The 16,235-nt window shown below is 38.4% G+C and overlaps 1 protein-coding gene across 2 annotated transcripts in view; it reads right to left on the bottom strand.

Moving 5' to 3' along the window:
- LOC113113425 (meprin A subunit beta-like) overlaps positions 1-10,620 on the bottom strand; it is a 42,218-nt gene extending 31,598 nt beyond the window's left edge. Inside the window, exons 1-6 of one of the 2 annotated variants that reach the window (XM_026279604.1) lie at positions 9,883-10,620; positions 7,742-7,775; positions 5,113-5,143; positions 4,939-4,970; positions 4,778-4,850; positions 4,563-4,680 (exon numbers count right to left, since the gene is read on the bottom strand). In XM_026279604.1, coding sequence (XP_026135389.1) covers positions 4,563-4,680; positions 4,778-4,850; positions 4,939-4,970; positions 5,113-5,143; positions 7,742-7,775; positions 9,883-10,148 — 554 coding nt within the window. In that variant the 5' untranslated portion in view covers positions 10,149-10,620. Of the gene's footprint in view, positions 1-4,562; positions 4,681-4,777; positions 4,851-4,938; positions 4,971-5,112; positions 5,144-7,741; positions 7,810-7,916; positions 8,073-9,882 lie in introns of those variants that run through there. The other variant, XM_026279605.1, reaches the window with a different exon arrangement.
- Positions 10,621-16,235: the final 5,615 nt, after the last annotated feature.

Genomic DNA, 16,235 nt, shown 5'->3' with positions numbered 1-16,235 from the left:
GCTCCTACATTTGCCGTTGGAGTGCTTGGCCCCGTAATTGCTGCTTGCAGCTATATTTATTCTTATTTTTCTTACTCTAATTATTCTTATTGTATTTTTCTAGTGCTCAAATAAATCACTTATATGATGTTTCTGTCTAGTGTTTTATAATTGAAAAAACTATGCAGTGGTATGTTTACTGACTAAATAGTTTGTAGAAGCCTTCAATACTATTGAGAAATATATTTTCTTATATTTGGGGGGTGGGGGTTCTAGACATAGTCTCAGAAAAATATTTGCAGGAGTCTCATTTTTCATATCAGAATTTTCATTTCAGATTTGAAATAGAAACTCATGAGACATGTGGCTTTCAACCCATTACTTTTCTTGATTGCACCAGGACTCATTTCATCTATTTTTATATCAAATAAAAAAAATATTTAAGTGTGGTAAAAAAAAAAAAATTCAAGGCACTTCAGTGTCTATAACTTTTAATTTTTGTGAGCATTATCAAATATGGTTGATAAAAAGTAAAGCCCAAAGGGTCTTCTTTCCAAAGACATCAAAATTATGTTTGTAACACACTGAAGTAGGAAACTGTTACAATTATAAGCTAGGTAGAGCACTTTCAGCTGTGAGTCCCATAATGGGGGGGTGCTGGCTAACAGGTTAATGAAGGTGTTGATAACACCATGGGTGCTGCCCCTTCCAGTGCCCCGTGCGAGCCGCCTGTGCCCCTATTTTATGTAGGCCGGGGAGTTAGGAACAAGTAGCTCCTCTCACTTTGTGAGATTGGACAAAACTGGGAAAACATACCCGTTCCACTGGGAACAGAGACACAGGGACACCTCATTCTTCCTGAACAAGGAGGACTAGTTTGGGGAAATGGGATAGAGTGGGCCAATACGGCACCACTAGCAAGACTTGCTCCTCATCCTCCCGGACTTTTCACAGTGTCTGTTTGAGAAGGCTCAGTGCATCCTGAAGTGTGCAACCCACTCTACACAGGAATGACCACTGCTGAAGCACCGTATCGGAACACCAAAAGCTTTCAAGAGCGCACTGAACTTGTAGCTCACTGAAGACACTTGGATGGAGCAGAACGATGTTGTCGCTTGGCTCCGAAGCGAAAAGCTGTTATGCATTGCACCCAGTTCCTTATTATACTCACACTGTGATCAGCGGCAGCTGGGTGCAATAATTGCATAGCAATGTGAATTGGCTCGTTTAGTTTACGCTCGAAGTAAATTGGTCTATCGAAGCGATATCAAAATTCGTCGGTACGTTTAGAGTTACCAACTGAAAGGGAACTATGGGTCGTAGAGCCTTCTCTGTCTCAGCTCCATGATTGTGGAATGCTTTACCAGCCAGAATTAGAGGTTTCTTTGAATTTTAAAATAAATCTTTAAAGATAATAATAATAATAATAATAATAATAATAAATGGTAAATGGACTGCATTTATATAGCGCTTTCAACAGACCACATGGCCATCCAAAGCGCTTTACAATTTGCCTCACATTCACCCATTCATACACTCATTCACACACCGACTGCGGTGTCAGCCATTCAAGACGCCATCCAGCTCGTCGAGAGCAGCTGGGATTAGGTGTCTTGCTCAAGGACACCTCGAGACTTGGTCACCAAATGCAACAATGAGCAATTGCAGCAATTTTAGGATGATTGTAATCGAAATGGTGAAAAAATCATAAATACAACCTCTCGTAGCATGATTTATTGGTTATCAAGTGTGACCGATAGGTGGCGCTGTTATCAAATTGATATGGTGTGTTCTGTGTGACTGACATTGACACACACTAAGTTTGGTGTCAATATGCCAAAGCATTGCAGAGCTACAGCTACAAGTGCCATTTTAGCATCATGCCTCAAATTCATTGCTGTAGTATACGAAAACGGATTTGTCTATCGACACAAAATCCATAAAATTTTGTCAGCACAGTCTCTAGATTATCTCACTCGATTTTGGTGAAAATCAGACCAATGTTTTATGAGGAGTTCGAAAAAGTAGGTTTTCAACATAAGTCAAAATGGCGGACAGGAAGTCCAGCTGGCATATTTGGTATCTAGGTTGTCGGCATAAACCATTTTTTTATATTTTGAGACCAGTTTCATTACAATAAGCTAATGCAATAAAAAGTTATTAGCATTTTTATAAATTTAATTATTAATGGTTAATGAATGGTTTATTACTCTTTACCAATAGGTGGCGCTGTTACCAAATTGATGAGGTATGGTCAGTGTGAAGTGACAGTGACACATACAAAGTTTGGTGCAAATATGTCAAAGCTTTGCAGAGATATATCCTCAAATGCATTTTGGCACCTTGCCTAAAATTTGTAACAGTGCTGTATGAAAACGGTTATGTCAATCAACACAAAATGCTTAACTTTTTGTCAGCACTGTCTGAAGATTATCTGACTCAAATTTTTTGAAAATCGGACCAACAGTTGAGGAGGAGTTAGAAAAGATAGGATTTTAACATAAATCAAAATTGCGGACAGGGAGTCCAGAGATCCTACTAATAAAATGGTACAGTATGTCTATTGTCGGCACAACCCAAGGAATATTTTGAGATTAGTTTCATCACAATAGCCTAATACAATCAAAAGTTATTAGCATTTTTGGTAAATGAATGGTTTATTACTCTTGGCCAATATGTGGCGCTGTCACCAAATTGATGTGGCATGGTCAGTGTGAGGTGACAATGACACATACAAAGTTTGGTGCAAATATGCCAAAGCTTTGTTGAGATACAGCCTCAAATACATTTTGGCATCCTTCCAGCAAATTCGTTGATGTGCTAAATGAGAACCGTTTCATAAATCGACACGAAATCCATAACTTTTGGCCATTGGGGTCTGAAGATGATCCGCATCAAATTTTGTGAAAATTGGACTAACAGTCTAGGAGGAGTTCAAAAATATAGATTTTCAACATCAATCAAAATGGCGGACAGGACGTATGGCCAATTTTGGAATAATTGGTATCAATGTTCTCGGCATGACAAAAAGAATATAGGGAGATAATTTTCATTTCAATAGTCTAATTTATTCAAAAGTTATTCGAATTTTTTAGATATTTCATTATAACTCTTGACCACAAGGCCACCAAACTTTTTGAGTACCTTCAGGGCATGGAGCCGAATATTTGTTTAATTATTTTCGTAATGATACAATAATGCGTTAAAAAAATACAGCATTTTAAAACATAATTCTAAATGGCCAACGCCCAAAATGGCTGACATGGGAAATCTGCCATTCGATACCATTCGACTTGACATGACTCACTGAATCTAAAGAGACCAGTTGTGTGATTTTTGGCCAAACCATTCAGAAGTTATAAGCAAAAATTTACATTTTTCATATATCCTGACCACTAGGTGGCGCTGCGTCGAAACAATGCAGGTAGTCTCAGTTCATGGTTATTATAACACACACCAAGTATGGTTTCAAAATGTCAAACCGTTGCCGAGATATAGCCTCACATGCACTTTTGCGTGCTTTTTGTCAAATTTGTTAACGTGTCATTCAAGAACGGTTGGACGAATCAATTTGAATGCCATAACTTTTTGCTAGCATTTTCTGAAGATGATCTGAGCTAATTTTCAGGAAAATCAGACTGTCTAGAATGAGTTTGAAAAAGTAGGTTTAAAAAAAAAATTGAAAATAGTGAAAAACTAAACTTTGCGATTTTTAAATTTTTGGGTTAATTCGAATAGGCATGAGCCAAGGATTCAGAGGAAAAAAAGAATTTTCATTTTCTGGCTTACAGTTCAAAAGTTAGAGACTTCAAATATGCTATAGTTAATGTTGGGACTGTGCTCTATCAGTGTGCCGAATTATACAACTTTACCGCAAGCGGTTCTATGGGCTGCCTTAGACTTGCAGCGGAAGAAAAAAATTACGCCAAAGGATACAATAAGTATAATAATAATGTTTTATTTATATAGCGCCTTTCCAGAGCTCAAGGACACTTTACAATGAATATCAGTGAATCAAACAATTGTGAGGATAATATACAAACAAAAAAATAATAATACGGAAAGTAAAGTAAGGAGAACATCAGACATCGCGAGAATAATATATGGATAAGACGACATAAATCTGAATAAACAGAAGTGAACATAGGAAAGGTAACAAGACAGAGAGATCTGGGAAGAGAGTTCCATAATTTGGGGGCAACAACACTAAATAATCTGCCACCCATACATGAGAGGTGGATACTGAGGGACGCCGAGAAGATGAGAATCAGAGGACTGCAATGAACGAAGTAGAAGAGATATAGAGATGGAGATATCTTTTTAAAGTTGCTTACTGTAACTGAGTATGTTTGTTGTTGTTACCCATGATTGCAGTTGTAGTGCTTTGGGTTAAGAAAAGCACATAATAAATAAAATTAAATATTATTATTATTATATTTACCTTGAAACTTTGCTTGGAAAAAGCCTTTACAAGGAGTAGTAAAGTGTGTCCAAACTTTTAACTGGGAGTGTATTAGCTGGTTATATAAAATAGTCCAAGATAATATTAACATTGTGGAACACTAACTAGAACCATACTGTACCCTGTATGACTCTCTGCAGAGATGTAAAAGTCTTCTGCTGCTCTGGGCTTGAAGTCAATGCATGATTTCAGTCTGTACTGCTCAAATGCTCTCAAAATAACTCCTTTATAGTTCAAACCTATAACCACAATAAGAAACACATGAAGGCTGGAAAACAATATAAAAGTTAAATTAAGTATGTAAAAGCTGTAAGTAAGAAATGTATGTTTTCTCACTAAGATTTGCAGTCAGTTTATAGGGGACGGGAATATCCCACCGATTTCCAAGAATGGCACTCCTTTCTTTAGGCTTTAAAGCAGAATAAGTATATCTATAAAACAACTGTAATATTCAGTATTGTATTTATACAGTACATTGCACAACAAACAGAACTCACCATCATGATGTCTCCTTCTGTGAGATTTAAACCTATAGCACAAGAGAGTTAAGTTCACAGTAAACATTCTTGAATAAAATAAACATTAGTTAAAAAGTAATAATATATCAAACCATGTGTGTGTGTGTGTGTGTGTATTTAAGGTCTTGAGATAATGTACTGTAGTAGTTTTACCTATGTTTATGTTTGGAATATCCTTCCATTCCTTTATAATATTAAATGACAAAAGAGTAAGCGACTTATCAGGCAGTAATTACCAGTTAAAACAGTATACAAAACAGGATCTTTCATCCTGCACAATGTAAATGTAAACATTCCAATGACTATACAGTCTATTTACATTAAGTGCATTTTTTTTTCCTTAACAAAATCTATGATTAAAAAGTTTAATTGACAAGCTTTTGTCTATTACTAAAATGAGATGATGATGAGACGACAAGGTCAATAAACAATAACTGGTTTGATCAACATGCAATATCCTTGACAATAAAAGACAAGACTTAATTTTATCTAAAAAAAACAAAAACTTTAACAATGTTTTGTTTTATTATTTTTGTCCAAAAAAACGAACAAAAAAAATTATTTTGGACTACTGTACATGCCTCGAAAACGTGAGTTTGCATGTTTGTGGTTGCCGGATATCAAGAGTTTTACTATTTACTATTAAAGGGGTCATATTATGCGATTAAGTTTTCCTTTATCTTTAGAGTGTTAGAAACTGATTGTGCATAGATAAGATCCCTGAAGTTGCAAAGTCTCAAAACCAAAGATATAATATTTATCAAATTTAAGACTCTGCTACACTCCCCTAAAATGGCTTATTCAAACTTGCCCCCACATGTCTACGTCTTGATGTGGAAATATTTGCGTAATGCCACGCAAATGTTCATGCAAAGAAAGAAGTCAGGGAGATGCTGTGTGTTTCTAGGCGAAAGCAAAAGCACTTTATTTAACGTTCAGAAAGTAGATGCATTTAGGAATCTTTGGGGGGGGGGGGGTACAATGGTGTTTTGTGTATTCAGAGTTGTTCACAGTGTTAAAGAGATGGATTCTCATGCTAAACATGGCCAAAGTTGTAAAAAATAATTTAGAAGAATGACTGAGAATTCTTGTAAAAAAATGTACTTCTGGGGCCCAAGACCGGTTTCCCACTGAAGCTAAGCATGGCTGAGCCTGGTCAATACCTGGATGGGAGACCTCCTGGGAAAATTAAGTTGCTGCTGGAAGAGGTGCTAGTGAGGCCAGCAGGGGGCGCTCACCCTGTGGTCTGCGTGGGCCCTAGCACCCCAGTGTATTGATGGGGACACTATACTGTCAACAAGCACCGTCCATAGGATGAGACGTTAAACCGAGGTCCTGACTCTCTGTGGTCATTAATAATCCCAGGATGTCTTTCGAAAAGAGTAGAGGTGTGACCTCGGCATCCTGGCTAAATTCACCCATTTGACGAATTATTACAAGTTTCAACTGTTTTTTTTTTTAGATTGTGGATCTAATGATGTAGACAAGAGTGGAACATAGAGCGGAACTCTTTATATGAGCATTTCTGTCGGAAAAGCGTTGGGCAGAAGAGAGCAAGGCCGCGCACATCAACGCGCTTTAAAATTGTCGATAGCGCTGCGTAGGATTTGTTCAAGAATGCCTCCAAATAAGTGAGTTTTTGGATGTGAGGAAAAGTTTACCATGTTCATCTTCCCCAAGAACCCACCGTTACATGAACAGTGGATGCAGGTTGTTTTTCCAGGGCAGCAACAGAGTGTAGCAAGTGCTTTTGACATTTGAGTGATGAATGTTTTATAAAAAAGGCCCAAGTCGACGCTGGATTTGCACATTGTTTGCTATTAAAACATGGAGCCATCCCTGTGATAAAAGACCCCATTCAGGTAAGTACAATTGCATCAGATTTCTGTATTTTTTTGGAAATCTGCACATAAGTGAAGATATGTTAATGGAAAAAACACGAAACATCAGTATTATAGCTCCGCCTATGGCACGCCTCCAGGAGCTCGCCTTTTTCCGAAAAGGGAAAGAATTTGAAAGCTGTATTTTTCTTTAAACTAAAAACGTTTTGGTTATATGTAGGATGCAGTACTATTCTATAGGTACTCAAGATTAACATGAGATTAAGTGAAACTGTGTATGTTATGTACCCTTTAAGATTACATACAACAGAACAGCAACACATTTGTGGGCAACTGTTTCATGAACCTAGGAGAATAGGTAATTCTGACTTTGCTACGACAATCTGGCACTTCTGAATCAGCTACTCTAAATATGTTTTATTATTAGTTTAAACGTGCTATTGACTGTTCAAATGCAGAGTTTTGCATACACACCTTTGTGTGTGTGTGTGTGTGTGTGTGAGAGAGAGAGAGAGAGAGAGATAGAGAGAGAGAGAGACCACATCACAGTGGAGTCAGTGGAGTTTTTTTGACCATTTAAGCACCAAATACACAAAATAATGATCTTTAAAAAAGCATCATATGACCCCTTTAACTACTATTTAAACTTAATTCATTAGTTTACACTCATTACAAAAAAATGTTTTGCTGTTTTTGCATAGTGTTAATAGAATCTATCACCAAGAAAATATGCACAGTTCACTTACTGTAAACAAAATCGCTGTCATAACTTTACAACTGAATAATGTTAGTGAGTGTGCAGTACTAAGAAAAAATATATCATGAGATATGAGAATTATATTCAGACATTTAGAAACATACATTTAGCCTGAGAATCAACACTTGTAACACTTTAGAAATGCAGATTTGTTATAACATAATATGTCAACTATCCAACTTACAATAGGTGATCCATGACAGAGGTCCAAAGCCAAACTTAGCAGAAGAAAACTGAATAAATGCATAGTCACTGGAAATCATAATGATCACATTTGATAGTTAAATGAAGTTTACAAGATTAACAAGACCATTAAAATATATGTGATTAACTCTCAAAACTAAAATACAGATAAATACCAGTTTCCAGTCAGTATAATAAGGCTAAATGTTTTAAAATGTAAAATAAAGTTTAAGTCAATGCCTAGATAGAGTCCCTCAAGCTTTTATACTTTAACCCTACAGTGCAACACTAAACCTCGCCTTTAATCCAAGTAGAAAAACTTGCTAAACTCCAAGATCAACATCACAGACAACGTGTGTGCTGAAATGTCCTGAGAAACATTGTCTGTTATCTAAATTCAAGTCTAGCAAGTCTTTCTACTTGGCTTCAATGCTCTTTAATGACCCGCGGAAATTCTGCTGTAATATGTTCGTGGGTGGAAAGGAAGAGACAGGGTTGACTTGACTGCTGACGATCTTTTATTAACACAAGTCACTCTTTCACTAAACGCAATGTAAACAACACCAACTATATACACAATTATCTAAATAACTTTCACAGTCTTGAGGCTTCTTCAGGAATTGGTTCTCGTCAGCAGTCCTTCTCTCTCACACACACTCCTGTTTCTCCTGGCATTATATACTCGTTTAACCCACTCCCTCACCGTTTATCTCCCGACTCTCTCTCCCGCTGTAGACTTCGCTTAACTACGCCCCCCCCCCCCCCTTAAATGGTCGGTTAAGAGAAAAGTTAAGAGATTACCTTCTTGACACTAGATTTACAGTGTTTAATGACAACAATACCCTCTGCTACCAATGTATGGCCAAATTGGGGAGTGGCAGAACAACGATGGGCAGCACATCTGGTGCTATTTGACTTTACAATTATGTACAGGCCATGCTCATCTAACAAGATGTGTTCTCCTGTCTCCTTTGGATTCATTCAAAAAAATGTAATTGGACATCACCTCTCCTCGTTCCTCACTCCGTGCTCCTCACAGAAACACCCCGTGACAGCGTGTGCTCTTAAAATGGCTGCTTTCACAATGTTTCACAATTCTTCATTTGGAAAAGCGGCGCACACCTCTTTGGCTTTGCCAACAAGGTTACACTGCAGCGGCACAGTTTTTTGGCCAATATACCTTTGCGGTAACATGCTCAAAAGCAATAAAATAAGAATCTACTCCTGATTTGCACAAGCACAAATTTTGACATACCATCATCAAATTCAGATTTAGACACAATGCTATCACTAGAAGAAGATGGACTAAAAAGAGGTGTAAGAATTGGGCTGCTACGTGGAGTTTGCACTTCTAACCCAACTTAATTTCACAATCTGAGCTCTCAGACAAAGAAGTTGTGTTTCATGCTCCTGGTTCTTTAAAGTGAGATCAAGATCTTTTAATTTGTACAGCTACATGAGGATCTAAGGAAGCCGTGTTTTTAACGCTAGCTACAACACTTGAGTCAGCTTCTGTGTCAATGTCAGCTTCATCCCCCTGCTCTAATGTTGTCTATAGGAAGATACCTGCCTCTATTAACTTGTCATATACCGTATTTTTCAGACTATAAGTCACACTTTTTTGTATAGTTTGGCTGGTCCTGCGACTTATAGTCAGGTGCAACTTTTTTATCAAAAATTAATTTGACATGAACCAAGAGAAATGATCGAAGAGAAAACATTACCGTCTCCAGCCGTGAGAGGGCGCTCTATGCTGCTCAGTTCTCCAGTAAACTACACTGAAAACATAGAGTGCCCTCTCGCGGCTGTAGAAGGTAATGTTTTCTCTTGGTTCTAAAGGAATGCAACTTATAGTCCAGTGCGACTTATTTATGATTTTTTCCTCGTAATGACGTATTTTTGGACTGATGCAACCTATACTAAGGTGCGACTTATAGTCCGAAAAATACGGTAACTCATCTTTAATCACTTGTTTATTTGTGCTTCTAGAAACTATCTTATTATATATTAATAAAAAATAAAATAAAATAAAAAAATTTCAATAATATGGGATCTCCTCACAAACCTGTGACGGTGGGTGAAAGGACAGTCTGGAAGCAAATGCAAGTATACTTATTTAATGAGAAGATATAGAATGAGTACATCAACAAACAATGACAATGAGACAGCGACACTCCGAGGGGATAGTGAAGAGGTGAGGAATCCAGCTGATGGCGGAGAGAAGGTGAGTTATCCGGATGATGACGGCGTGAGGCAGCAGGAGAGGATGGCACAGGAACTGCGGGGAATAGACCCGAAGGTAAGTGTCCTTGGCTGAGTGAATGTGCGGAGAGAGGATGAGGTTCTAGGGAAACACAGACATCCAAACGCAAACAACACTGAGAGCCAAACGAACAGGGGAACCACATCAAACATTAGACAACGATCTCACAAACACAAGACGTGAGACAAGCCATTATATAGTGGATGAGTAATGAGTGGCAGCTGTTGCTGATACAATTAACGGAGACGCCCACAACTAATCAGTGCAGATGCGGGACACACAGAATTCACCACAAAGTGTAAACAACCCGAGATCACGGTTTACCAACTGTGACAAAACCAAAGTTTAAAGCAGCCAAACTAAACTTACAGTATAGATCAAATAACAAGTCAGCGGAGTTTGCAATAAAATAATAATAATAAAAGATTTCTTAAAATAATTTTAAGATTTCGTATCAATATTCATGATGTCAAGCTCCTAATTGTTACATGCCTCCTTAGTCTAGGGTCAGGGGGGTGTTAACAAGGGAATTTACAAATTAAAGGCAGCCATTTAGAGCAAGTAGTACAGCCACATTTTTCGAAACCCTATGTTATTAACTTACTTCAGTGGAATGCAAAAATCTGTAGAATGGAAAAGAACATTCAGTATGAATGGCCCCTTAGGCTGAATGACGAAAATATGTACAGCTGTTTTACTAAAACTTCCTTCTGTGCATAAATGTGCTGACTTCCTGCTTGTAACAAGTGGAACAAGTCACTCAACTGAAAGTATATCTACACTGTAAAAAAAAAACTGTTAAATGCATGGCAGCGGAGGGAGCTAAACATTTAACAATAATGGGTAAAGACTGTTAAAAAATAAAAAGACAGATAGGTCATTGAATGGTAAAAGTGTCTGTCAAACAAAAACTGTAGAATTAAGGTAAAATATCCAAACTTTTCTTAAGCCTTGTTCACACAGCATTAGTTTTACCTGGTGACCTCCAGTCATTTTAATAATTGCGGAGGTTGTCTGTGATCTTGAAGGGTTAGTTCACCCAAAAATGAAAATGATGTCATTAATGACTCACCCTCATGTCGTTCCAAACCTGTAAGACCTCCGTTTTTCTTCGGAACACAGTTTAAGATATTTTAGATTTAGATGTATGTACTGTAAATTGTCCATGTCCAGAAAGTTAAGAAAAACCTCATCAAAGTAGTCCATGTGACATCAGAGGGTCAGTTAGAATTTGTTGAAGCATCGAAAATACAATTTGATCTAAAAATAACAAAAACTACTGCTTTATTCAGCATTGTCTTCTCCTCCGGGTCTGTTTGGATCCCGTTCACAACACTGCAGTGTATGATATCCGGTTCGCGAACGAATCATTCGATTTAACCGGATCTTTTTGAACCAGTTCACCAAATCGAACTGAATAATTTGAAATGGTTCGGTTCTCCAATAATCATTAATCCACAAATAACTTAAGCTGTTAACTTTTTTAATGTGGCTGACACTCCCTCTGAGTTCAAACAAACCAATATCCCGGAGTAATGCATGCACTCAAACAGTACACTGACTGAACTGCTGTGAAGAGAGAACTGAAGATGAACACCGAGCCGACCCAAATAACGAAAGAAAGAGTGTTTGTGACACCTTAATTTGTGACACAACTACTAGAAACATTCGTCCCTCAAATGGTCCTGCAAAAATCTATGTAAATCCACTGCCAAGAAGCTTCTGGCAATGCCCAGGGGTAAAAGAAATCAATGGAGTTTCTTTTTATTTTTCTTCAATTTGTGAGTCGATATTTGCCACCAAATATAGCTATATGCCAGAGCCTTCATTTTTACTACACTTGGATGTCCTGTGTGTAAATCCTTCAAAACTTGTTGCATCAGATTTGGTGGAACAATGACCCATTGCCCCCACATCACAGAGTCCTGCATTAGTGAGAGTTCCCTTCCTAATGAGATATGCTTTAAGTGCATTTTCGGAGTCTTTGATAGGTGGGAGTAATCCTGTGGATACCATCTCTTTTAAACGACAGAGAATCGGATCTACTCTGGTTTCCTTCCTGATGTCACTGCTGCACACTTGAAGTGCGTCCATTTTTTTAATGAGGTAAAACTCCACTGCATCTTTCCTGTCACTATGCTGTGCAGGCACTTGCAATTGACATAACCCATCAGCATTTCCATGGTCGTTAGCACTTCTATACTGAATTGTGTAATTGTGTGCCGCCAGCAGAAGGGTCCACCTCTGAAGTCTTGCCGCAGCCATGGACGGAGTTGCTTTATTAGGATTGAGTATGGTGGTTAGTGGATAATGATCTGTTAGTAATGTAAAGTGACGCCCCTATAGATAAGTGTGAAACTTCCTTACTCCGAAAATTATTCATAGTGCTTCTCACTCTAGGTGTGCGTAATTTTGTTCTAATTTACTCTGAGTTCGGGACGTATAGGCTATGGGTCTTTCCTGCCCATCCGGCATCATGTGTGAAAGTACAGCTCCCACCCTGTAGGGCGAAGCATCACAAGCCAAACGAAGTGGAAGTCTTGGGATAAAGTGTGTGAGTACGTTGGGCCTTAATAGCTGCATTTTAACATCCTGAAACCCCTTCTCACACTCTGAAGACCACTTTGTGTGGCATTGCATTCAGGGGGTGAATCAATGTGGACAAGTTTGTCACGAATCTGGCATAATAATTAACCAGTCCCAGAAATGATCGGAGTTGGTTAATGTTTATGGAAGCTGGTGCTTCTGCGATAGCACACAGTTTGTCTGTGGACTTGTGAAGCCCTGATGTATCGATCATATGTGCTAGATACTCCAGCGAACTTTTGAAAAACTCACTCTTCTCTATTTTAACACGAAGACCACATTTCTCCAGTCTACTCAACACAGCCTCCAGGTTAGACAGATGATGAGCATCATTTTTTTCTGTGATTAGGATGTCATCCAAAAAACAATGGACAAACAGTAGCACTTGTAGCACTTGTTCCCTAACTCGCTGGAATATCGACGGGGCTGACATGATGCCAAAGGGTAATCTGTTATATACAAACATCCCTTTGTGTGTCTTGATCATAAGGTATTTTCGTGAATCTTCATGCACAGGAATGTACAAATAGGCATGTGAAAGATCTAATTAGCTAAATCTTTGTCCCCCAGCCAGTGAAGCAAATAAATCTTCTATTCAGGGTAAAGGATAGTTTTCTTCACACAGAGCTGGGTTCACTGTTATTTCAAAGTCGCCGCAGATCCTGACATTTCCAACCTTTTTCATTACAGGCACAATTGGGGTTGCCCATTCACTGAATCACACAGGTTTGATGATACCTTGCTGCACCAGATGATCAATTTCTTCCTCCACCTTGGATCTAATGGTATTGGTACTACACATGCTTGGAAAAATGTCGGTAGAGGTCCTGGTTTCAAATTCAAAGTGGCTGTATGAATACTTTGTCATACCTTTTTAGGAGACTGTTCAATGTCCCTTCATTAGTATGGTGTACTGTTCTTACAGTTTTGATCTCCCTCCAGTCTAGACAAATTCTACGAAGCCATTCCAGTCCCAACAGAGGAGCTGCCTTTCCTGTGATAACATACAAGGATAAACGTACACTTTGTCTGTTTAACTTGACACGCACCTTGATGACACCTTCTGACAGGATTGCTTCGCCTGTATACATCTTGAGAACAACATTTGTATGGCGTAGACAAACATGACTCAGTTTATCTCTGTACAGTTCTCTTGAGATGATAGAAACCACCACACCTGTATCGACTTCCAACTCGATTGGTAATTCCTCAATTTTTGGTTGCACCTTTATTACAGACAATACTAAATCGTTTTTGCTTCTCATGATGCTCACCCATGGAGGGTTGTGAAGTGTTGCTGTCATTTTGTGTAGTGCAAGTTTGGCATCCATGTCCGAATTTGTCTTTTCCTCACTCTTTTTCATATTGGCATCCACTCTGTGAATTTGACTTTTCTTCCAGTGTCCTTTTCTTCTAACCCATTTTCCTTTTTCCATAGATCTAGGTATTTTCTCCTCTGTATTTTTACATTTACACAGCCGTGCAACTTGGCCTTTCTTTATACATTTATGAAACAATTAGTCTTTGTAAAAACAGTCGTTTTGGATATGGTTGCTCTTTCCACATCTGAAACATTTCTCTTTGGCCAATTCCGATAACACTGACATAGCATTTACTTTCAATGAATTGCTCAGATGCTGTGATTCTCTAGATAGAGCCTCCATTGACATTGCTATATCAACAGCTTTTTGATACGTGAACGTCAATTCAGTCAATTGCTTTCTCTGCATTGACTCGCTACTCAGGCCACACACTAATCTGTCTCTTAATGCGTCGTTTAAATTGTCTCCAAATTCACAGTGCTCCGCCAATCTCTTTAACACCGCAACATATTGTGCGACACCCCCTCTGCTTGAATTATTTTATGAAATTTGAATCTCTCAGCAATCACAATGGGCCTGGGGGTAAAATGTGCTTGCAGCGTGTTCACAATATCATCATATTCCATAGATCCAGGCATTTCTGTTGCAATGAGGCGACGTAAGAGTCCATAAGTGGATGGCCCCATTACGCTGAGAAACACTGGCACTTTATTTTCTACGTTAATGTCATTGGCATCAACAAAGTGTTAAAGACGTTCTACATACATTGCTCTCTTGACTCGTCGAACGCCTCAATGTGGCCAATGATCATGGTCAAGCAATCAAATAATGTATCTCTTAAATTGTGAGTGTAGTTGCATCTGATCAAATGCACGTTCTTATTCTTTAGCTTGGGTTAAACTAATGAATTTTACTTTGTTGGATCAGCAGCTATGCTAATGATGTCTCTATTTATTTCTATGTTTTGGTAACTAGGATTTACACAAGCTCCAGTCTGGATCCAGAACACCTGAGAAGAGATGATGCTGACCCCTCAGAGGACCCCCAATGATGCTAAAACTAAATCAACAAACAGAACTAACAAATATTGCTACAATTGTGACTGCATCATATAATAATGATTAATTATTAATAATATTAATAATGTTCATCGTCTGGCTGACTACATCTTGTATTAATTTTTCTAAAAATCCTGTCATACGTGCACAAACTGACAGTCACCACTTATAAACTACTACTAAATATTTTAGAAACATAATTTTCTGTAAAGTTGCTTTGTAATGATTTGTATCGTAAAAAGGGCTATACAAATCAACTTGAATTTAACTGAATTAAATATGTCTGTTGCGCGTGTGTTGTGCATGTCACACACGCGCGCACCGTTTTCCCCTCCTTTCCAAAGCACTCAGGCAGTTGCGCTCCTGAGGCATCTGTTGTTGCTAAGCATCCATCAGCTGCGATATCTGTTACAACAAAGACATTTCAGTAATGGATTTCCACACCATTGGTGCACACCATTTTTCAAAAACAACCAGTGCTTAATTTGTACATTGCGAGGTCCCGGAACAAAGAGGGGTAAGGGATCTGGCATGTGACGGAACATTCGCGCAATTTTTGATTTAAGAGCATGCACCTGTTGCATTTAGTCTGTAAAGTCATGAATAACGTGGAAATGACACACAATTTTAAAACTTTAATGGATCAGAGCGTTCACACTGCACGCGGTAAAAGGCTAGAAATAAAAACGTGCAAAAATAATTAATATCTAACACATGAGCATAGAGAGAATTGTGAGTGCACAGGACGCAGTTTAAGTGAGAAGAGTCCACCGTTTTTTTTAAAAATATGAACATGTATTTAATGTGTCACTAAATGTGTCAATATGGGCGGCAGTGGCTCAGTGGTTCATGTAGGTTGTCTACAAACCGGAAGGTTGGTGGTTCAATCCCCGGCTCCACCTGACCAAGTGTCGAGGTGTTCTTGAGCAAGACACCTAACCCCAGCTGCTCCCGACAAGCTGGATGGCGCCTTAAATGGCAGACACCGCAGTCGGTGTGTGAATGTGTGTGTGAATGGGTGAATGTGAGGCAAAATGTAAAGTGCTTTGGATGGCCATGTGGCCTTCTGAAACTTTAACTTCACAACCACATTTAGACGTAATTTGGACGTCTTTTATAGACGTATTTTCGACGACCTGAAAAAGACGTCTTTTCACCTTTCACTTTTCATCTAAATTTGAACGTTGTTTAGACGTCTGCCAATGACATCTTTTCAACAAGTTTTTGCTGGGTGGGTTAAAGACAGTGCATTGCCATTGCGACTTA

The sequence above is a fragment of the Carassius auratus genome, chromosome 14 (assembly GCF_003368295.1).
Source record: "Carassius auratus strain Wakin chromosome 14, ASM336829v1, whole genome shotgun sequence".
NCBI classification, from domain to species: Eukaryota; Metazoa; Chordata; class Actinopteri; order Cypriniformes; family Cyprinidae; genus Carassius; species Carassius auratus.
The sequence above is the reverse complement of the archived record's forward strand: the minus strand, read 5'-3'. Positions and strand labels throughout refer to the sequence as shown.